Source organism: Melozone crissalis, unplaced genomic scaffold (genome assembly GCF_028551555.1).
Source record: "Melozone crissalis strain CALT ecotype California unplaced genomic scaffold, PUWL_Pcris_2 ptg000406l_1, whole genome shotgun sequence".
Lineage (NCBI taxonomy): Eukaryota > Metazoa > Chordata > Aves > Passeriformes > Passerellidae > Melozone > Melozone crissalis.
In genome coordinates, this window is record NW_026536140.1 from 12,944 (window position 1) to 34,339 (window position 21,396).

Genomic DNA, 21,396 nt, shown 5'->3' on the forward strand with positions numbered 1-21,396 from the left:
AGGCCGTGCAAGGAGCCTGTAATGAATGAGTAATTAATTAATTCCTGCTGTAATTGCAGGTGGATGCAGCTGCTGGAGCAGGCCGTGCAAGGAGCCTGTAATGAATGAGTAATTAATTAATTCCTGCTGTAATTGCAGGTGGATGCAGCTGCTGGAGCAGGCCGTGCAAGGAGCCTGTAATGAATGAGTAATTAATTAATTCCTGCTGTAATTGCAGGTGGATGCAGCTGCTGGAGCAGGCCGTGCAAGGAGCCTGTAATGAATGAGTAATTAATTAATTCCTGCTGTAATTGCAGGTGGATGCAGCTGCTGGAGCAGGCCGTGCAAGGAGCCTGTAATGAATGAGTAATTAATGAATTCCTGCTGTAATTGCAGGTGGATGCAGCTGCTGGAGCAGGCCGTGCAAGGAGCCTGTAATGAATGAGTAATTAATTAATTCCTGCTGTAATTGCAGGTGGATGCAGCTGCTGGAGCAGGCCGTGCAAGGAGCCTGTAATGAACGAGTAATTAATTAATTCCTGCTGTAATTGCAGGTGGATGCAGCTGCTGGAGCAGGCCGTGCAAGGAGCATGTAATGAATGAGGAATTAATTAATTCCTGCTGTAATTGCAGGTGGATGCAGCTGCTGGAGCAGGCCGTGCAAGGAGCCTGTAATGAACGAGTAATTAATTAATTCCTGCTGTAATTGCAGGTGGATGCAGCTGCTGGAGCAGGCCGTGCAAGGAGCCTGTAATGAATGAGTAATTAATTAATTCCTGCTGTAATTGCAGGTGGATGCAGCTGCTGGAGCAGGCCGTGCAAGGAGCCTGTAATGAATGAGTAATTAATTAATTCCTGCTGTAATTGCAGGTGGATGCAGCTGCTGGAGCAGGCCGTGCAAGGAGCCTGTAATGAATGAGTAATTAATTAATTCCTGCTGTAATTGCAGGTGGATGCAGCTGCTGGAGCAGGCCGTGCAAGGAGCCTGTAATGAATGAGTAATTAATTAATTCCTGCTGTAATTAATTGCAGGTGGATGCAGCTGCTGGAGCAGGCCGTGCAAGGAGCCTGTAATGAATGAGTAATTAATTAATTCCTGCTGTAATTAATTGCAGGTGGATGCAGCTGCTGGAGCAGGCCGTGCAAGGAGCCACCAGGAGCCTCCCGGGGCCACCAAAGCAGGGACAGAGCGAGGGCAGCGGGAACGCCAGGTGGGAACGGCAGGAACGGTGGGAATGATGGGGATCAGAATGGGAATAATGGCAATGGGAATAATGGGAACGGCAGTGGGAATGGGGATGGGAATGGGAATGGGAATGGGGATGGGAGTGGGATGGGGATGGGGATGGGAATGGGATGGGAATGGGAATGGGAATGGGATGGGAATGGGATGGGAATGGGAATGGGAATGGGATGGGAATGGGATGGGAATGGGAATGGGGATGGGAGTGGGATGGGATGGGGATGGGAATGGGAATGGCAATGGGAATGGCAATGGGATGGGGCTCAGGAGGTTCCTGGTGTCCCCAGAGGGTCCCTGGGCTGGGGACTCGGGGCTGTCCCTCCCTGTCCCGTTCCCATTCCCGTTCCCATTCCTGTTCCCGTTCCCGTTCCTGTTCCCGTTCCCGTTCCCATTCCCATTCCTGTTCCCGTTCCCGTTCCCGTTCCCATTCCCGTTCCCATTCCCGTTCCCGTTCCCATTCCCGTTCCCGTTCCCGTTCCCGTTCCCATTCCCATTCCCGTTCCTGTTCCCGTTCCCGTTCCCATTCCTGTTCCCGTTCCCGTTCCCATTCCCATTCCCATTCCCGCTCCCATTCCCATTCCCATTCCCATTCCCGTTCCCATTCCCGTTCCCGTTCCCGTTCCCATTCCCGTTCCCGTTCCCATTCCTGTTCCCGTTCCCGTTCCCATTCCTGTTCCCGTTCCCATTCCCGTTCCCGTTCCCATTCCCGTTCCCATTCCCGTTCCCATTCCCGTTCCCGTTCCCATTCCTGTTCCCGTTCCTGTTCCCATTCCCATTCCCGTTCCCGTTCCCGTTCCCGTTCCCATTCCTGTTCCCGTTCCTGTTCCCATTCCCATTCCCGTTCCCGTTCCCGTTCCCATTCCCGTTCCCGTTCCCATTCCCGTTCCCATTCCCATTCCCGTTCCCGTTCCCATTCCTGTTCCCGTTCCCAGCCTGCTGCTGCCGGACCCCGCCGTGTCCCCGGAGCTGGCCCGAGACACCGAGCCCGAGGATTGCTCCTCAGGTACTGCTGGGGCTGTCCTTGTCATTGTCACTGTCACTGTCCCTGTCCCTGCTGTCCCCTCCTGTCCCTGTCCCGAGGATTGCTCCTCAGGTACTGCTGGGGCTGTCCCTGTCCCTGTCCCTGTCACTGTCCCTGTCCCTGCTGTCCCCTCCTGTCCCTGTCCCGAGGATTGCTCCTCAGGTACTGCTGGGGCTGTCCCTGTCCCTGTCCCTGTCCCTGTCCCTGTCCCTGCTGTCCCCTCCTGTCCCTGTCCCGAGGATTGCTCCTCAGGTACTGCTGGGGTTGTCCTGTCCCTGTCCCTGTCCCTGTCCCTGCTGTCCCCTCCTGTCCCTGTCCCGAGGATTGCTCCTCAGGTACTGCTGGGGCTGTCCCTGTCCCTGTCCCTGTCCCTGTCCCTGTCCCTGCTGTCCCCTCCTGTCCCTGTCCCGAGGATTGCTCCTCAGGTACTGCTGGGGTTGTCCTGTCACTGTCCCTGTCCCTGTCCCTGTCCCTGTCCCTGCTGTCCCCTCCTGTCCCTGTCCCGAGGATTGCTCCTCAGGTACTGCTGGGGTTGTCCTGTCACTGTCCCTGTCCCTGTCCCTGTGCCCTTCTGTGCCCTCCCTGTCCCTGTCCCTGCTGTCACAGTGTCTCCACCATGTCCCTGACCCTGTCCCACAGCCGGCAGTGACCCCAGTGTGTCCCTGTCCCTGTCCCTGTCCCTGTCCCTGTCCCTGCTGTCCCCACGGTGTCCCCACGGTGTCCCCACGGTGTCCCTGTCCCACAGCCGGCAGTGACCCCGAGCCCCCGGGCCGGGCGCGGCCGCTGCAGGAGCTGCTGGAGGAGCCACGCGGGGCCGGGGACCCCGAGCTGGGGGACCCCGAGCTGGGGGACCCCGACCCCGAGCTGGGGGACCCCGACCCCATCGCGGAGGGTCCCGACCCCAGCCCGGGCACCCCCAAATGCCCAGGGAGCACCGGACTGGTCGAGGCAGCGCTGGAGGACGGTGAGAAATCCAAAAACCCCAAATTCCACAATTGTCATTCCTCTGTTCCCCTGGGAAATCCCAAATCCCCCAATTGTCATTCCTCTGTTTCCTGGGAAACCCCAAATTCCCCAATTGTCATTCCTCTGTTCCCCTGGGAAATCCCAAATTCCCCAATTGTCATTCCTCTGTTCCCTTGGGAAATCCCAAATTCCCCAATTATCATTCCTCTGTTCCCTTGGGAAATCCCAAATTCCCCAATTGTCATTCCTCTGTTCCCTTGGGAAATCCCAAATCCCCCAATTGTCATTCCTCTGTTTCCTGGGAAATCCCAAATTCCCCAATTGTCATTCCTCTGTTTCCTGGGGAAAACCCCAAATCCCCCTTTCTTCCTCCCTCTCTTCCCCATCCCGAGACATTTTCCCTTTCTTGGGAAAACCCCAAATCCCGTTTTTCCCTCCCCGCTCCCAGTGGAGACCCTGCGGCTCCTGATTGTCCGGAGGCTCCGGCCGGGCCGGGACCCCGACCCCGACCCCGAGGACGGACAGACGCCCGCGGCCGGAGCGGCCGGACGGGGCAGTGACCCTCCCGCGGCCGGCCGGGAATTCCCAGCGTCCGGCCAGGATTCCATGGTGTCCAGTCGGGAATTCCCAGTGTCCAGTCGGGAATTCCCAGCGTCCGGCCAGGAAATCCCAGCGTCTGGCCAAGATTCGGTGATGTCCGGCCGGGAATTCCCAATGTCCGGCCGGGAATTCCCAATGTCCGGCCGGGAATTCCCGGTGTCCAGCCAGGACTCGGTGATGTCCAGCCAGGATTCCGGCATGTCCGGCCGGGAATTCCCAATGTCCAGCCAGGACTCCGGGACGTCCAGCTGGGAATTCTCAGGGTCCGGCCGGGAATTCCCAACGTCCAGCCAGGACTTGGTGATGTCCAGCCAGGAATTCCCGGTGTCCAGCCAGGACTCGGCCACGTCCGGCCGGGAATTCCCGGTGTCCAGCCAGGATTCCGGGATGTCCGGCCGGGAATTCACGGTGTCCAGCCAGGAAGGGCCGGAGGGGCCGGAGCAAAACGGGATCCGAATCAACCGGAAAGGTAAAGGGGGATCTGGGGGGATTTGGGGTGGATTTTGGGGAATTTGGGGCAGGAATTTGTGTGGGATTTGGGGCAGGAATTTCAGGGGATTGGGGCAGGAATTTGGAGGGATTTGGGGTGAGAATTGGGGGGATTTGGGGTGGATTTGGGCAGGAATTTGGAGCAGGAATTTGGGGGAAATTGGGGCAGGAATTTGGGGGATTTGGGAGGATGGGGGGCAGGATTTGGGGCAGGAATTTGGGGGGATTTGGGGTGGATTTGGGGCAGGAATTTGGGGTGGATTTGGGGCAGGATTGGGAGAATTTTGGGATATTTGGGGTGGGATTTGTGGGGGAATCAATAGGAATTCTCTGCAGTGCCTGACGGGATCCCTGCTGGGATTTGGGGGCTCATTCCCAGGATTTGGGGTCTCGTTCCCTGCTCATTTTTGGGGTTTGGGGTTTTGTTCCCTGCTCATTTTTGGGGTTTGGGGTCTCATTCCACTCCCAGCCCTTTTCCCCAATTTGGGGTCCCATTCCCTGGGTGCCGATTTCGGGTTCGTGATTTTGGGTTCTGGGGTTCGGTGCTGATTTTTGGGTGTCGATTTCAGGGTGTTCATTTGGGGCGCTGATTTTGGGAATTTGATTTTGGGTGATGATTTTGGGGTTCTGATTTTGGGGTTCTGATTTTGGGATTTTAAATTTGGGGTTCTGATTTTGGGGTTCTGATTTGGGGATTTTGATTTTGGGGTTTTGATTTTGGGGTTTTGATTTTGGGTTCTGATTTTGGGTTCTGATTTGGGGATTTTGATTTTGGGATGTTGATTTTAGGATTTGATTTTGGGGTTTTGATTCTGGGTTCTGATTTTGGGGTTCTGATTCGGGTCTTGGTGCTGGTGCCAATTTTGGGGTGCTGCTTTTGGGTGCTGCTTTTGGGTCCCAGCTTTGGGTGCTGGGTGCTAATTAATTTTGAGTGTTAATTAATTTTGGGTGCTGATTTGGGGTTCTGGGTGCTGATCAGTTTTGGGCACTGATTTTGAGGTGCTAATTAATGAATTTGAGGTTCTAATTTGGAGTTCTGAACGCTAATTTTGGTATTTTGGGTCGCTTCTTTTTGGTGCTGGGCGCTAATTAATTTGGGTTGCTAATTCTGGGTGCTAATTAACCTCGGCTGCCAGTTTCGGGGTGCTGGGTGCTAATTAGGGGTGCTAATTAACTTCGGGGTGCTGATTTCGGGTGCCAATTAATTTCGGGTGCTAATTGGGGGTGCTAATGAACTAATTGGGGTGCTAATGAGCTAATGGGGGTGCTAATTAACTAATTGGGTGCCAATTAACTAATTGGGTGCTAATTACCGCATTCCGGTGGCGGGGCTGCCCCCCCCCTCCCCACCCCCCCCCCCTTTTTTGGGGGCCCAGCCCAGGAGGAGGGGCCGGATGAGGCCACGCCCCCGCGCGGCTGCAGCCAATCAGAGCCCGAGCTGCGGGAAGGAGGCGGAGCCAGCGCCGAGGGTAACCGGCCCCTCCCCCCACCCCCAAAAACCCCGAAAGGGCCCCAAAAATCCAAAAATGGCCACAAAAACCCAAAAGGGCCCCAAAAATCCAAAAATGGCCACAAAAACCCAAAAGGGCCACGAAAAACCATAAAGGGCCACCAGAATTGCAAAAGGGCCACCAAAAACCCAAAAAGACCACAAAAAACCCGAAAGGGCCACCAAAAACCCATCAAGGGCCACCAGAATCACAAAAGGGCCACCGAAAACGCAAAAACGGCCACCAACAACCCAAATGTGCCACCAGAAACCCAAAAGGGGCCACCAAAAACTCTTTGGGGGCACCAAAAATATCCCCGGGGCCACAAAAAATCCTCTGGGGCCACCAAAAACCCAAAAAGGGTCACCAAAAACTCAAAAAGGGTCACCAAAAACTCAAAAAGGGTCACCAAAATCCCTACCAGGGGCCATCAGAAATCCTCAGGAGCCACCAGAAACTCAAAAGGGGCCACCAAAAGTTCTCTGGGGCCACCAAAAATCCTCTGGGGCCACCAAATGTTCCTCTGGGGACACCAAAAGCTCCAGAGGGGCCACCAGGAGCCTCTGTGGGGTCCCTGACGTCCCCTGTCCCTCGTGCAGGGAATTTCTTCTACCTGAGCCTCCCCACGGGACCCCCCCGGCCGGGAGGGGACACCAGGGACAGCCCTGGGGACACCGGGGACAGCGCTGGGGACAGCGGGGACACCGGGGGGGACATGGAGGACACTCCTGGAGACACCCCTGGGGATGCAGAGCTGATCCTGGGGACCCTGGAGGAGCTGCGGGGGAAACTGCTGAGCCTGAGGGTGAGTGACACCGTGGGGACACGGGGACAGCAATGGGGACACGGGGACAGCAATGGGAAACTGCTGAGCCTGAGGGTGAGTGACACCGTGGGGACATGGGGACAGCAATGGGGACACGGGGACAGCAATGGGAAACTGCTGAGCCTGAGGGTGAGTGACACCGTGGGGACACGGGGACAGCATTGGGGACACGGGGACAGCAATGGGAAACTGCTGAGCCTCAGGGTGAGTGACAGCATGGGGACACTGGGGACAGCATTGGGGACATTGGGGACATCATTGGGGACATCAGTAGAAACTGCTGAGCCTGAGGGTGAGTGACACCGTGGGGACATGGGGACAGCATTGGGGACACGGGGACAGCAATGGGAAACTGCTGAGCCTGAGGGTGAGTGACACCGTGGGGACACGGGGACAGCATTGGGGACACGGGGACAGCAATGGGAAACTGCTGAGCCTCAGGGTGAGATTGGGGACGTTAACGGGGACAGGGTGACATCACTGGGGACATGGATGGGGAGGTGGGGACGTTAAGGGGATGGGGTGACACTGAGGGGATGGGGGGACACTGAGCTGTCCCCAGCCTGTCCCCAGCTGTCCCCGTGTCCCCCCAGGCCATGGAAGCCGCTCACCGGCAGCTGCTGCGCTCGCTGGGCTGGGGCGACGCCACCGTCCCCAGCACCGTCCCCAATGTCCCCAACACCGTCCCCAGTGTCCCCAACACCGTCCCCAGTGTCCCCCGGCGGGCCCCGCCGCCCCCCAGCCCCCGGCGCTCGCCGCAGGCCCCGCGGGCACACGGGGGACACGGGGGACAGGGGGCACACGGGGGACACGGGGGACACGGTGGCGCTGCCGCCCCCGGCGCAGGTGAGAGCCCGCGGGGCACCCGCAATGTCCCCTCCGTGTCACCCTGCCCATACCCCATTATTGCCCCGTTAATTTCCCATTTCCCCCATTACTCCCCCATTATTTCCCCTGTTAATTCCCCATTGTTCCCCATTATTCCCCCATTAATTTCCCATTTTCCCCGTTAATTTTCCCATTTTCCCCATTATTTCCCCCATTATTTTCCCATTATTTCCCCATTATTTCCCCCCATTAATTTTCCCATTTCCCCCATTATTTCCCCCATTAATTTCCCATTTCCCCCATTACTCCCCCTATTTATTTTCCCATTTCCCCCACGTTTCCCCCCATTATTTTCCCATTTCCCCATTACTCCCCCCGTTAATTTTCCCATTTCCCCCATTTTTCCCCCATTAATTCCCCATTATTTCCCCATTACTCCCCCCGTTAATTTTCCCATTTTCCCCATTTTTCCCCCATTAATTCCCCATTACTCCCCCCGTTAATTTTCCCATTTCCCCCATTTTTCCCCCATTATTTCCCCCATTAATTTTCCCATTTCCCCCATTACTCCCCCCATTATTTTCCCATTTTCCCCCCATTATTTCCCCATTACTCCCCCCGTTAATTTTCCCATTTCCCCCATTTTTCCCCCCATTATTTCCCCCCTTCTCTTGCAGGCTCCGACGGCCCCGCCCACCTCTAACCCGGTGGGGGGGGATGGGCTGGAATTTCCCTCCCCTCCCCCGCCCCCCCAACCCCGCCGGACGGACACCGGACACCGGACGGACACCGGACAGACGGACAGATGCACTTTGTTGGGAATCGCCCCTTTTTGCCCCAAATCCCCTATAAATATGTACGTACACCCCCCCACGCTGTAAATACCCCCGGGTGACAATCGGGGGCACACGGTGACAATCGGGGGGTGCCCCCGGGGTTGCCCCAGATCCCGGGTTTTGCCCCCAAACCCGGGCCCCATATAAATATTATAAATACAGAGCCCGGGGGGCTGCGAGCTGGGCACGGCCCAGGCCTGGAGTCGTTTTTGTGGGGTTTGGGGTTTTTGGGGGGTTTGGGGTTTTTGGGGGGTTTGGGGTTTTTGTGGGATTTGGGTTTTTTAATGGGATTTGGGTTTTTTTAAAATGGGATTTGGGTTTTTTAATAGGATTTGGGGGTTCTTTTTACATGTGGGAGGGGTCCCCAATCCCGGGGTGGGGATTTGGGGATTTGGGAATGAGGTTTGGAAATGGGGTCTGGGAATTTCGGGATCCAGCCCCGTTCCAGGGGCCGCCATGTCCCCAAAATGTCCCCAAATTGTCCCGGGAGGGCGGATGTGACAATGTCCTGGGCGTGTCACAGTGTCCCAAAGTGTGTGATAGTGTCCCCAAAGGGTGTGATAATGTCCCCAAAGGGGTGTGACAGTGTCCCAAAGTGTGTGAAAATGTCCCCAGGGTGTGATAATGTCCCCAAAGTGTGTGATAATGTCCCCAGGGTGTGATAATGTCCCCAAAGGGTGTCACACTGTCCCCAGGGTGTGTCCCAGTGTCCCCAGGGTGTGTGGCCCTGCCCCCAGGGGTGTCACAGCCCCGCGGTGACAATGCTCCGGTTTATTTACAAGCTGGCAGGGGAGGTGGCACTGTCACTGTCACCGTCCCTGTCCCCAGGGCTCCCAGCTGTCCCTGCGGCCCCAAACGGGGACAGCGAGGGGACACCAGGACACCAAAGTGTCCCCTCGGGGTCCATGGCAGCGAGGAGCGGTGGCACCTCCTGGTGGCACCTCCGAGGTCACTCTGGTGGCACATCCCGGTGTCACATCCCGGTGTCACATCCCGGGCGTCTTCGGTGCCACATCCCGGGCGTCCCCAGGATCGGGTTCTCGGTGTCCCAAATGTCCCCAGGTGAAGATCTCGTCCTGGGTGTCCCATTGCAATGTCCCATTGCAATGTCCCCAATGTCCCCAATGTCCCCAGTGTCACAAGGTGAAGATCTCGTCCTGGGTGTCCCCAGGGTCCCATTGCAGTGTCCCCAGTGTCCCCAATGTCCCCACGCTGTCACAATGTGAAGATCTCGTCCTCGCTGTCCCTGAGCGCGGCCGCCCGCGGGGTCCTGGTGAGGGGTCGGGGTCCCAGCCGGGCCCCCCGGGGGGACGCGGGGACGGTCGGTGACACCCGGGGGGACGCGGGGCCACCCCTGGCTGGCCCGGGGCTGCGGGGACAGACGGTGACAGTCGGTGACACGGGGGACACGGGGGATGGCGCTGCCACCGCCCGGCGCCACCTCTGTTGCACCCCAAGCTTCTCCCGGTTTCACCCCAATTTCCCCCCTAATTTTATCCCAGTTTCCCCCAGATTTTTCCCAAATTTTTCCCCCAGATTTTCAACAATCTCTTCTCCCAGTTTCAGCCCAATTTTACCCCAAATTTTCTCTCATTTTCACCCCAATTTTACCCCAGATTTTCTCTCATTTTCACCCCAATTTTCCCCTTAATTTTATCCCAGTTTCCCCCAGATTTTTCCCAAATTTTCCCCCCAAATTTTCAACAATTTTTTTCCCAGTTTCACCCCAGTTTTTTTCCCCATTTTTTTTCCATATTTTTTCCTGATTTTGCCCCAGATTTTTTACAGATTTTCCCCACCCAGTTCTCCCCAGTTTGCACCGGATTTTTCCCAGATTTCCCCCAGATTTTGCCCCCCGGTTTGCCCCAGGTTTTTCCCAGATTTTCCCCCCCAGTGCCCCGGATTTTTCCCAGATTTCCCCCAGACTTTCCCCCCCAGTGTGCCCCGGATTTTCCCGAATTTCCCCCGTTTCCCCCCAGTTCGCACCTGGAGCCCGGGCCCTGCAGCCGCAGCGCCGCCGCCTCCTTGCAGCGCCCGATCTCGGCGTCCAAGCGCCGCAGGAAATCCGAGGCCGAGAGGTCGCGCCGGGAGCGGCCGGGGCCGGGGCCGGGGCTGTCACCGGGGCTGTCCCCGGGAATGTCCCCGGGAATGTCCCCGGGGCTGTCCCCGCCGGTGTCCCCGGGGCTGTCCCCGCCGGTGTCCCCGGGGCTGTGGCGCTGTCCCGGGATGAGCAGCGTGGCTCGCAGGAAGATGCTGTCCGAGGAGTAGAGGCGGTTGGCGCGCTGGATCTGCTCCATCTGCGGGACGGGACCGGGATGGCACCGGGACAGAACGGGACAGAACGGGGACAGGGATGGAACGGGACCAGCACAGGGACAGGGATGGGGAGAGGGATAAGGACACGGACCAGGACGGGCAGAACCGAGCGGGTCACGACCGGCCCGAGATGACCCCTGGGGACCCCCATGGCCTTCCGTGCCCCCGGTGTCCCCCCGGTGTCCCCGGGCCGCTCACCGTCACCCCGTAGCGCAGCGCCAGCCCCTGCAGGGTGTCCCCGGGCTGCAGGCGGTGCTCCCGCGGGGCCGCCCCGGCTCCGCCGCTCCCCGCCATGGCCCGCCCGGGGCTCCCGGCCCGGGGGTCCCGCCCGGGGCTCCCGGCCCGGCCCCGCCGCTCACGGGGAGCGCTCGGCCCCGGGCCCCGCCGAACCGGCGCGGCCTCGCGACCCCTCCTGGGAGTTGTAGTTCCGCCCGGGCTGTCTCCGCCGCCATTCCCACGGAAGCTCCCCGCGCTCGAACTACAACTCCCATCACCTCGCGGGGTCCGAGCCGAGCGCTCGCTGATTGGCGGTTCCCCGCGCCGGCTGTCCGCTGGGAAGCGCTACCCGGAAGCGGCTGTGGCGGTTGCCATGGAGACCGCGGCCTAGCGGGGCCCGCCATGTCCTTTAAGCGCGACGAGAGCGACCCGGGGCCGCTCGGGGCGCTGCAGGTGGGACTGGCACCCCCGGGACCCCTGCCCGGACACCCCCCGGGCACCCCCGGCACCGCCGAGCCCAGCCCCGGCCTCACCCCCGGGCCGCGGCCTGAACCCCGCGGGTCCCCCTGAGGCCTTCTCTGGGAACCTCTGAGGCTTTCCCTCGGTTCCCCCCGAGGCCTTCCCTGGGTCCCCCCCGAGGCCTTCCCTGGGTCCTCTTTGTCCCCTCGAGGTCCCCAACCCTTTTCTCGGTCCCTTTGTGTCCCCTCACCCTCCCCGCGGTGTCCCCAACCCTTTCCTGAACCCCCGGGACCCCCAACCCTTCCCTGGATCCCTCTGTGTCCCCTCAGTCCCCTCGAGGTCCCCCAGGCCCTTCCCCGGCCCCACTTTGTCCCTTCAGCCCTTCCCAGGGCTGTCCGGTTTGGGCACAGTTTGGGGACAGTCTGGGGCTGGTTTGGGGACAGTTTAGGCTGGTTTGGGGACAGTTTAGGGACAGTTTGGGCACAGTCTGGTGCCGGGGGTGACCGTGGTGGCCCCGTGTCCCCAGAGGCGCCGCGTGGCCGAGCTGCTGGCCAGCGCCATCCCCGAGGACGAGGCGCTGCTGCTGCGCGATGGCAGGTGAGGGTCTGTGATGTCCCCGGTGTCCCCGGTGTCCCTCGGTGTCCCCAGCGTCCCTGAGTGTCCCTGCACTGTCCCCAGGCTGGCGTGCTCGCTGTGTCCCCAGCGGCCCGTGTGTGACACCCTGCAGATGCTGCTGCTGCACCGCGCGGGCAGGAAGCACCTGGACAGTGAGTGGGGGTGGCCTGTGTCACCTGTGCTGTGTCACCTGTGTCCCCTGTGCTGTCACCTGTGCTGTCCTCTCACCCCATCCCTGTCCCCATGTCCCTGTTCCCTGTCCCCTCACTGTCCCTGTCCCCTCACAGTGTCCCTGTGCCCTGTCCCCTCACTGTCCCCTCCCTGTCCCAGACCTGCTCCGTTCCTTCGGGCGGCCGCGCTGTCCCCAGGTGACCCCGGAGGGACCCCAGGTGACCCCGCAGGAGGCCCCAGGTGTGCAGGTGGGTGTGGCCTGGCTGGGCGTGGCCCCAGGGGTGTGACACCAAGTGGGCGTGGTCTCTGTGGGGGTGGTCTCCAAGTGGGTGGGGCCCCATGCTGTCTCCCAAGTGGGCGTGGCCTATGTGCGTGCTCTGGGTGGGCGTGGTTTCCATGGGGGCGTGGCCTCTGGGCACGTCCTAAGTTAGCGTGGCCTGGATGTGTGGGGGGGGTGGTCGTGGTGGGTGTGGCCTGCGGTGGGTGTGGCTCAGTGGGCGTGTCCTGCAGGCCCCGCTGCTGGCCCGGACGCGCCGCCTGGCCCGGAGCGCTCTGCTGACAACGGCCCCATATAACAGCTGCTGCAGGAGGGACAGGTGAGGAAATGGGGTAAAAACGGGCAAAAACGGGGAAATGCTGACAATAGCCCCCTATAACAGCTGCTGCAGGAGGGACAGGTGAGGAAATGGGGTAAAAACGGGCAAAAACGGGGAAATGCTGACAATAGCCCCCTATAACAGCTGCTGCAGGAGGGACAGGTGAGGAAATGGGGTAAAAACGGGCAAAAACGGGGAAATGCTGACAAGGGCCCTGTACAGCAGCTGCTGCAGGAGGGACAGGTGAGGAAATGGGGAAATTGAGGAAAAACGGGGAAATGGGGCAAAATGGGGGAAAACCAGGGGAAGACACGTGAGGGAAATGGGGGGAAAATGGGAGAAAATGGGGAGTGGGGGAAAAACGGGGGGGAAATGAGGCCGTGGGGGGAAATGGAGGGAAAATGGAGGGAAATACAGGGGAAAATGGGGTAGGTGGGGGAAATAGAGAAGCAGGGGGAAAATGGGAAAAGATGGGGAAATGTGGGAAGAAAACGGGGAAAAAACAGGAGCAGATGGGAACGGAGCTCAGGGACACCAGGAAAACCTGGGAACAAAGGGGAAAGGCTGGGAAAGGAAGCCAGGGACAGCGGGGAAAGTTCTGGAATGTTTTGGGATTCACCCCCTCTCGTTTCCCTCTCCCAGGACCAAGGGCAGCAGCGCCCGGGCCGGGATCCCCGGGATGAGCCCAAAGAATTCCCGGACGCCGCCGGAGCCGTCACAGAACCCCGGGAACCCCGGGAGTGCCGAAAGCCCCGCGCACGGAGAGGGTGAGCAGAGCCCGCCCGCCCGCTCCGGGGGATCCCCGGGAATTCCCGGTCCCGGCATTCCCGGCAGCCGCTCCCTCCTCCCGCAGGCGCCGCCAGGGACGGCAGGCGGGGAAGGAAAGGGAATTCCCAAAGTCCCAAAGAGGGGCCGAGCCCCGAGCGGCTGCGGATCCTGCGGCACCACCTGCACCTGCGCAGGTGGGTCGGGAGCGGGGGGTTATGGGGGAAAAAATCCCGAAAATGTCCCACAAAAAAATGGCCGCAAAAATCCCCCAAAATATCCCCAAAAATAACCCCAAGAATCCAAAAAAAAAAGCCAAAAAAACCCCCCAAAAAATCCTCGAAAAATCCCAAAAATGTTCCACAAAAAATCTCCACAAAAATCCCCCCAAAAAATAAAAAAAAAATCCCAAAAAAATCCCCAAATAACCCCCAAAAAAGCCCCCAAAAATCCCAAAAACTCCAGAAAAATCCCCAAAATTCCCCAAAATCCCTGAAAATCCCCAACTCCCTCTCCCTGTGTCCCAGCCGGGGCTGGCTCCAGGATCCCGCTGGGAACTGGGTCAAGGACGGCAACGCCGAGTTTGACTCCGACGAGGAGGAGCCGCCACCGCTGCCGCCAGCCTGACGCCCCCAGGTGTCCCCAGGTGTCCCCAGGTGTCCCCAGGTGTCCCCAGGTGTCCCCAGAGCCCCGGGAATAAAGCAGGAAATTTTTGGGACGTTTTTGCACCATTTTTTCCACTTTATTCCCAGCGGTTCCTGAGCTCGGGGGGGGGTTTAGGATTTCTTCTGTTGGCGACCTGGGGGGAGAGAAAAGGGGGGTCAGGGGACACTTGGGGACATTGAGGAGCCCCCTCTGAGGTGGGCTCAGCTCTGGGACCCTTGGGGACACCTGGGGACACCTGGGGACATTGAGGAACTCGCTCTGAGGTGGGATCTGCTCTGGGACCCGCGGATGACCCTTGGTGACACTCACAGAGCTCTGGGATACCCCAAACCCACCCTTGGTGGCACTTGGGGACACTCACGGAGCTCTGAGACCCCCAGGTGACCCTTGGGGACACTCAGGGAGCTCTGGGACCCTTGGGGACATTCAGGAGCTCTGGGACACCCCAAATCCACCCCAGGCGACACTTGGGGACACTCACGGAGCCCTGGGACCCCCGGGTGACCCTCGGGGACACTGGGGACGCCGGTGGCACTCACGGAGCCCTGGGACCCCCGGGTGACCCTCGGGGACACTGGGGACGCCGGTGGCACTCACGGAGCCCTGGGACCCCCGGGTGACCCTCGGGGACACTGGGGACGCCGGTGGCACTCACGGAGCTCGTTGTTGCGGGTGAGGGCGGCGGCGGCGCGCGCCCGCGGGCCCTGCAGGGTGAAGGTGTAGCCGAACCTCAGCAGGGAGGGACACTGCTCCAGGGTGGCTGCCATGGCCATCTCCACCGTGTCCCCGAGGCGCTGGCACTGCGGGGACATGGGGGACACGGTCAGTGGCACTGCCACACTGCTCCAGGGTGGCTGCCATGGCCATCTCCACCGTGTCCCCGAGGCGCTGGCACTGCGGGGACATGGGGGACACGGTCAGTGGCACTGTCACACTGCTCCAGGGTGGCTGCCATGGCCATCTCCACCGTGTCCCCGAGGCGCTGGCACTGCGGGGACATGGGGGACACGGTCAGTGGCACTGTCACAGCCCCATCTGCACGGTGTCCCCGAGGCGCTGGCACTGCGGGGTTGGAGACAGGTCACTGTCACCTCCCCTGCTGTCCCTGTCCCTGCTGTCCTCGCTGTCCCGCCGTCCCTGCTGTCACTGTCCCCCTGTCCCCATTGTCCCCATTGTCCCCATTGTCACCTGGTTGTCGAGGCGGATCTCGCTCAGGCTGTGGCACTGCCCCAGGGCTGCCAGGACAGTGTCTCTGTCCCCACTGTCCCCACTGTCCCCACTGTCCCCCTGTCCCCATTGTCACCTGGTTGTCGAGGCGGATCTCGCTCAGGCTGTGGCAGCGCCTGATGGCTGCCAGGACAGTGTCTCTGTCCCCACTGTCCCCATTGTCCCCATTGTCCCCATTGTCACCTGGTTGTCGAGGCGGATCTCGCTCAGGCTGTGGCACTGCCCCAGGGCTGCCAGGACAGTGTCTCTGTCCCCACTGTCCCCACTGTCCCCCTGTCCCCCCTGTCCCCGTTGTCACCTGGTTGTCGAGGCGGATCTCGCTCAGGCTGTGGCAGCGCCCCAGCGCCCCCAGCAGCCGCAGCATCCCCGCGCTGGTGATGAAGTTGGACTCGAGGTTGAGGCTCTGCAGGCTCTGGTTCTGCTCCAGCATCTCGGCCACCGCCTGGGGACACCCCGGTGGCACCAAAAGGGCACCAGGGTGGCACCAAATGGCACCAGGGTGGCACCAAATGGCACCACAGTGGCACCAAGGTGGCACCATGGGGACGCCGCCCTTGGTGTCCCCGGGATGGGTGGACAGGCACAGGGTGGACCCGTGCAGGGACACTCGGGGACACTTTGGGGACTCACGTTGGCCACCAGGTCGTTGCTGCGCGTGGCCACCAGGCTGAGGCTGCGCACGTGCGTGTTGGTCTTGATGGCCCCGCAGATGGCCTCGAGCGTGGGGACAGGGATGTCCTGGGGACAGCCGGGGACGCTCGGGGTCACACGGGGCTGGGGTGGGACCTGGCACCTTGGGGACCCAAGTTGAGGGCTGCCCAGGCCCCCCCGGGGACACGCTGGGGACTCGTTGGGGACGGTGCCACCACTGTGTCACCTTGATGTTGTTGAGGTTGACGTCCTGCAGCTCGGGGTCGTTGTCCTGCAGCCGCCGCAGCGTCTCGGCCACGTCCGTGGGGTTCGGGGGCTCGTCCGGCACCGGGCGGTACCGGTCCGGCTGCACCACGCCTGGGACAGCGCGGGGACAGCGCGGGGACGTGGGGACAGCGAGGGGACAGCGCTCAGGGACACACGAGTTTGGTCCCCAAATGCTGCCCCAACCACCCTGTAGAGGCGCTTGTCCCCTGTCCCCATCCCTGTCCCTTGTCCCCTCTGTCACTCACTGTTGATGCCCTGTCCCTGTCCCATGTCCCTGTCCCCGCTGTCACTCACTGTTGATGCCCTGTCCCTGTCCCCTGTCCCTGTCCCCTCTGTCACTCACTGTTGATGCTCTGTCCCCTGTCCCTGTCCCCATCCCTGTCCCCGCTGTCACTCACTGTTGATGCCCTGTCCCTGTCCCCTGTCCCCATCCCTGTCCCCGCTGTCACTCACTGTTGATGCCCTGTCCATGTCCCCTGTCCCCGTCCCTGTCCCCATTGTCACTCACTGTTGATGCCCTGTCCCTGTCCCCATGTCCCTGTCCCCGTTCCTGTCCCCATTGTCACTCACTGTTGATGCCCTGTCCCTGTCCCTATGTCCCCGTCCCTGTCCCCATTGTCACTCACTGTTGATGCCCTGTCCCTGTCCCCATGTCCCCATCCCTGTCCCCATTGTCACTCACTGTTGATGCTCTGTCCCTGTCCCCATGTCCCTGTCCCCATCCCTGTCCCCATTGTCACTCACTGTTGATGCCCTCGGTGTTGCAGATGTTCCCGCTGCAGATGGCGTCGTAGTACTGCTTGTTACTCATCAGCGTGTACATGCCCAGGATGGCTGCGGGGACACGGTGACACTGGGGACACCGGGGGGACACAGGGAGGGGACACAGGGCCCCCCTGTCCTCCCAGGGAGGTGGCACCGGGAGCCAAAGGTGGGGTCGGAGCTGCTTTAACTGAGGGGACACTGACAGGGAGAGGGGACAGAGCGTGACGCTGTGGGACAATGTGTGTGACACTCAGGTGTGTGTGACACAAGGACAGGTGTGCCGTGCTGGTGTCATGCTCGGTGTCCCTCCCCAGGCGACACTGTGACATGTGTGACACTCAGGTGTGTGGCAGTCACACAGTGACACTCAGGTGTGTGGCAGTGACACAGTGACACTCAGGTGTGTGGCGGTGACACGGTGACACAGTGACACTCAGGTGTGTGGCAGTCACACAGTGACACTCAGGTGTGTGACAGTGACACGGTGACACTCAGGTGTGTGGCAGTGACACGGTGACACAGTGACACTCAGGTGTGTGGCGGTGACACGGTGACACTCAGGTGTGTGGCAGTGACACAGTGACACTCAGGTGTGTGACAGTGACACGGTGACACTCAGGTGTGTGGCAGTGACACGGTGACACGGTGACACTCAGGTGTGTGGCAGTGACACAGTGACACTCAGGTGTGTGACAGTGACACAGTCACACAGTGACACTCAGGTGTGTGGCAGTGACACGGTGACACTCAGGTGTGTGGCGGTGACACGGTGACACAGTGACACTCAGGTGTGTGGCGGTGACACGGTGACACTCAGGTGTGTGGCGGTGACACGGTGACACAGTGACACTCAGGTGTGTGGCGGTGACACAGTGACACTCAGGTGTGTGGCAGTGACACGGTGACACGGTGACACTCAGGTGTGTGGCGGTGACACGGTGACACAGTGACACTCAGGTGTGTGACAGTGACACGGTGACACTCAGGTGTGTGACAGTGACACGGTCACACAGTGACACTCAGGTGTGTGGCGGTGACACGGTGACACTCAGGTGTGTGACAGTGACACGGTCACACAGTGACACTCAGGTGTGTGGCGGTGACACGGTGACACTCAGGTGTGTGACAGTGACACGGTCACACAGTGACACTCAGGTGTGTGGCGGTGACACGGTGACACTCAGGTGTGTGGCAGTGACACGGTGACACGTGTGACACTCAGGTGTGTGGCAGTGACACAGTGACACTCAGGTGTGTGACAGTGACACGGTGACACGGTGACACTCAGGTGTGTGACAGTGACACGGTCACACAGTGACACTCAGGTGTGTGGCGGTGACACGGTGACACGTGTGACACTCAGGTGTGTGACAGTGACACGGTCACACAGTGACACTCAGGTGTGTGGCAGTGACACGGTGACACTCAGGTGTGTGGCGGTGACACGGTGACACAGTGACACTCAGGTGTGTGACAGTGACACGGTGACACTCAGGTGTGTGGCAGTGACACAGTGACACTCAGGTGTGTGGCAGTGACACGGTCACACAGTGACACTCAGGTGTGTGACAGTGACACGGTGACACTCAGGTGTGTGGCAGTGACACGGTCACACAGTGACACTCAGGTGTGTGACAGTGACACGGTGACACAGTGACACTCAGGTGTGTGGCAGTGACACAGTGACACTCAGGTGTGTGGCAGTGACACGGTGACACGGTGACACTCAGGTGTGTGACAGTGACACGGTCACACAGTGACACTCAGGTGTGTGGCAGTGACACGGTGACACAGTGACACTCAGGTGTGTGGCGGTGACACGGTGACACTCAGGTGTGTGGCGGTGACACGGTGACACAGTGACACTCAGGTGTGTGGCAGTGACACGGTGACACAGTGACACTCAGGTGTGTGGCGGTGACACGGTGACACTCAGGTGTGTGGCGGTGACACGGTGACACAGTGACACTCAGGTGTGTGGCAGTGACACGGTGACACAGTGACACTCAGGTGTGTGGCGGTGACACGGTGACACTCAGGTGTGTGACAGTGACACGGTGACACTCAGGTGTGTGGCGGTGACACGGTGACACGGTGACGCAGCCCTTGGGGACAGCGTTACCCTCGGCCGAGGCCCGTCCTGGCGCGGCTCCCGGCCCCGCGGGGGTCCCGGCCTGCGCAGAGCCCGGGCTGGGGAATCCCGTGGGAATCCCGTGGGAATCCCCCCCAGCCCCGCCACATCCCAACCCCACGGGAATCCCCCCCCCCCATCCCAGCCTTTATACAAACCCACCCCGTTCCAACCCCATCCGTGCCCCCATCCCAATCCCACTCCCAATCCCGCTGTCCCCTGTGTGCCCCCGCACCGGCGATGTCGCACATCTCGGCCTCATTCCCAATCCCATTCCCGCTGTCCCCGTGTCCCCTGTGTCCCTGTGTCCCCTCTGTCCCCTCTGTCCCCTGTGTCCCCTCTCACCGGCGATGTCGCACATCTCGGCCTCATTCCCAATCCCGTTCCCAATCCCATTCCCTCTGTCCCCATATCCCAGTGTCCCTGTGTCCCCTCTGTCCCCTCTGTCCCCTCTGTCCCCTGTGTCCCCTCTCACCGGCGATGTCGCACATCTCGGCCTCATTCCCAATCCCATTCCCAATCCCATTCCCTCTGTCCCCATATCCCAGTGTTCCATGTGTCCCCTCTGTCCCCTCTGTCCCCTGTGTCCCCGTGTCCCCTCTCACCGGCGATGTCGCACATCTCGGCGTCGGTGGCGTTGGCCAGCGCCTCCTCCAGCTCCGGCTCCAGCGTCACCTGCTCCTCCCGCGGCAGCGCCGGCGCCGCCGCCTTGGGCACAAACGGCTTCCCTGGGGACAGGGGACATTGACTGCGGACATGGGGACATGGGGACAAACGGCTTCCCTGGGGACAGGGGACATTGACTGGGGACATGGGGACATGGGGACAAACAGCTTCCCTGGGGACATGGGGACAGGGTCACAGGGACATGGGGACAAACGGCTTCCCTGGGGACATGGGGACAGGGTCACAGGGACATGGGGACAAATGGCCTCCCTGGAGACAGGGGCATGGGACAAATGGCTTCAGGTGGCATCGTCAGGGTGGCCTCATTGAGGCTGGCGCTGCTGTCACAGGGTTGTGACCATCCCGGGGCTGGCACTGCTGTCACACAGGGGGTGACACAGGAGGTGACACTGCCAGGGCTGGTGGCCGTGCCCGGGGCTGGCGGGGGCCCAGCTCGCCCAGGACACCCGAGCCGCTGGCGAGGCCGAGCTAAATATAAAATATCCCCGAGCCTGGGGGCCCGCTCCCCTCCGTGTCCCCTCCGTGTCCCCAGCCCGTCCCCCCGCTGTCCCCCCGCTGTCCCCCCCGCTGTCCCCAGACCTTTTTTCTCGCCGGTGAAGGGCACCAGGTCCTGGCGCTCCTCGGCCTCCAGCGCCTGCCGCTCCAGGTGCTGCAGGAGCGCGTCCCGGTCCAGCGGGCCCGTGGGGCTCTTGTGGGTCTGATCGCGCTGGCGCAGCCCCGCGGGCAGCAGCACGTTCTGGGGACAGCGCCGGTGTCACCACGGCCCGTGTCACCACGGCCCGTGTCACCATCGGCAGTGTCACCGCCGCCAGTGTCACCGCCCGTGTCCCCGCGCCCACCTCGGGGTCCATCTCGGCCAGCTCCGCGTCCAGCTGCGCCAGCTCCTCCGGGGACAGCTCCTGCAGGATCTTGTCCTCGTCGATGTCGCGGTACTTCTCCAACTCCTGCCGGTACGGCGTCATGGCCGCGGGCACCTGGGGACAGCGGGGACAGCCGTGGGGACACGGGGGGACAGCGGGGTGGCACCGGTGGGGACAGGCGGGGACACGGGGGGACCCCGTTCGTGCCAGCCCTGCCGGGCTCTGGGGACACCGTGGGACACGAGGGGACACGGCGGGACCTGGCCGTGCCACCTCTGTGGCGACAGCGCTTGGGGACTCCGAGCACACCCCAGGAGCTGTCCCCAACCTTTGTCACCTCCCAGGGTCACATCCCGCTCCTGCCTCACCCCCCAATTGCGGCCCCGCCGGGGGTGACGGGAGGGACAAACCGCGAGTCCCCAAATGTCGCGACCCCACGGGCGCCGCTCTCTCCGCGCTGTCCCCGAATGTCGCGGCCCCCGAATGTCGCTCTCTCCGCGCTGTCCCCGCTGTCCCCATGGCGGGGGTGGGGACGCACCTGCCGCGCCCCGCCGCCCTCGCAGCGTGGGAATTCCTCGGGAAGCGGCTCCGGGATCCCCAAATCCCGAATCCCGGCGGCGGGCGGGGGAGGGGGAGGTGACACGGCGGGGACAGCGCGGGGACAGCGCGGCCGTACCTGGGGCTGAACCCGCGGCCGGTGCTAAAGCCCCGGGGCGGATCCCAAAG

At 61.1% G+C, this 21,396-nt stretch overlaps 3 protein-coding genes across 3 annotated transcripts; 1 reads left to right on the forward strand and 2 right to left on the reverse strand.

Annotated features, from left to right (window-relative positions):
* Window positions 1-9,493: 9,493 nt before the first annotated feature.
* On the reverse strand, window positions 9,494-10,893 carry LYSMD1 (LysM domain containing 1). The gene is made up of 3 exons (XM_054294953.1): window positions 10,793-10,893; window positions 10,265-10,575; window positions 9,494-9,647 (listed from the first exon to the last, which is right to left on the reverse strand). Exons 1-3 carry the CDS (start codon window positions 10,886-10,888, stop codon window positions 9,494-9,496), a joined length of 561 nt encoding a protein of 186 aa, XP_054150928.1. The 5' UTR covers window positions 10,889-10,893.
* Window positions 10,894-11,177: 284 nt separating this feature from the next.
* SCNM1 (sodium channel modifier 1) lies at window positions 11,178-14,124 on the forward strand. Its single transcript, XM_054294950.1, has 8 exons — window positions 11,178-11,263; window positions 11,796-11,866; window positions 11,948-12,036; window positions 12,215-12,303; window positions 12,566-12,651; window positions 13,294-13,418; window positions 13,505-13,613; window positions 13,944-14,124. The coding sequence occupies exons 1-8, from the start codon at window positions 11,213-11,215 to the stop codon at window positions 14,041-14,043; spliced, it is 720 nt and encodes a 239-aa protein (XP_054150925.1). The 5' UTR covers window positions 11,178-11,212; the 3' UTR covers window positions 14,044-14,124.
* Window positions 14,125-14,148: 24 nt separating this feature from the next.
* On the reverse strand, window positions 14,149-21,396 carry TMOD4 (tropomodulin 4). The gene is made up of 10 exons (XM_054294951.1): window positions 21,347-21,396; window positions 20,650-20,784; window positions 20,390-20,546; window positions 19,729-19,851; window positions 16,972-17,061; window positions 16,187-16,317; window positions 15,940-16,047; window positions 15,608-15,751; window positions 14,738-14,882; window positions 14,149-14,215 (listed from the first exon to the last, which is right to left on the reverse strand). The coding sequence occupies exons 2-10, from the start codon at window positions 20,770-20,772 to the stop codon at window positions 14,193-14,195; spliced, it is 1,044 nt and encodes a 347-aa protein (XP_054150926.1). The 5' UTR covers window positions 20,773-20,784; window positions 21,347-21,396; the 3' UTR covers window positions 14,149-14,192.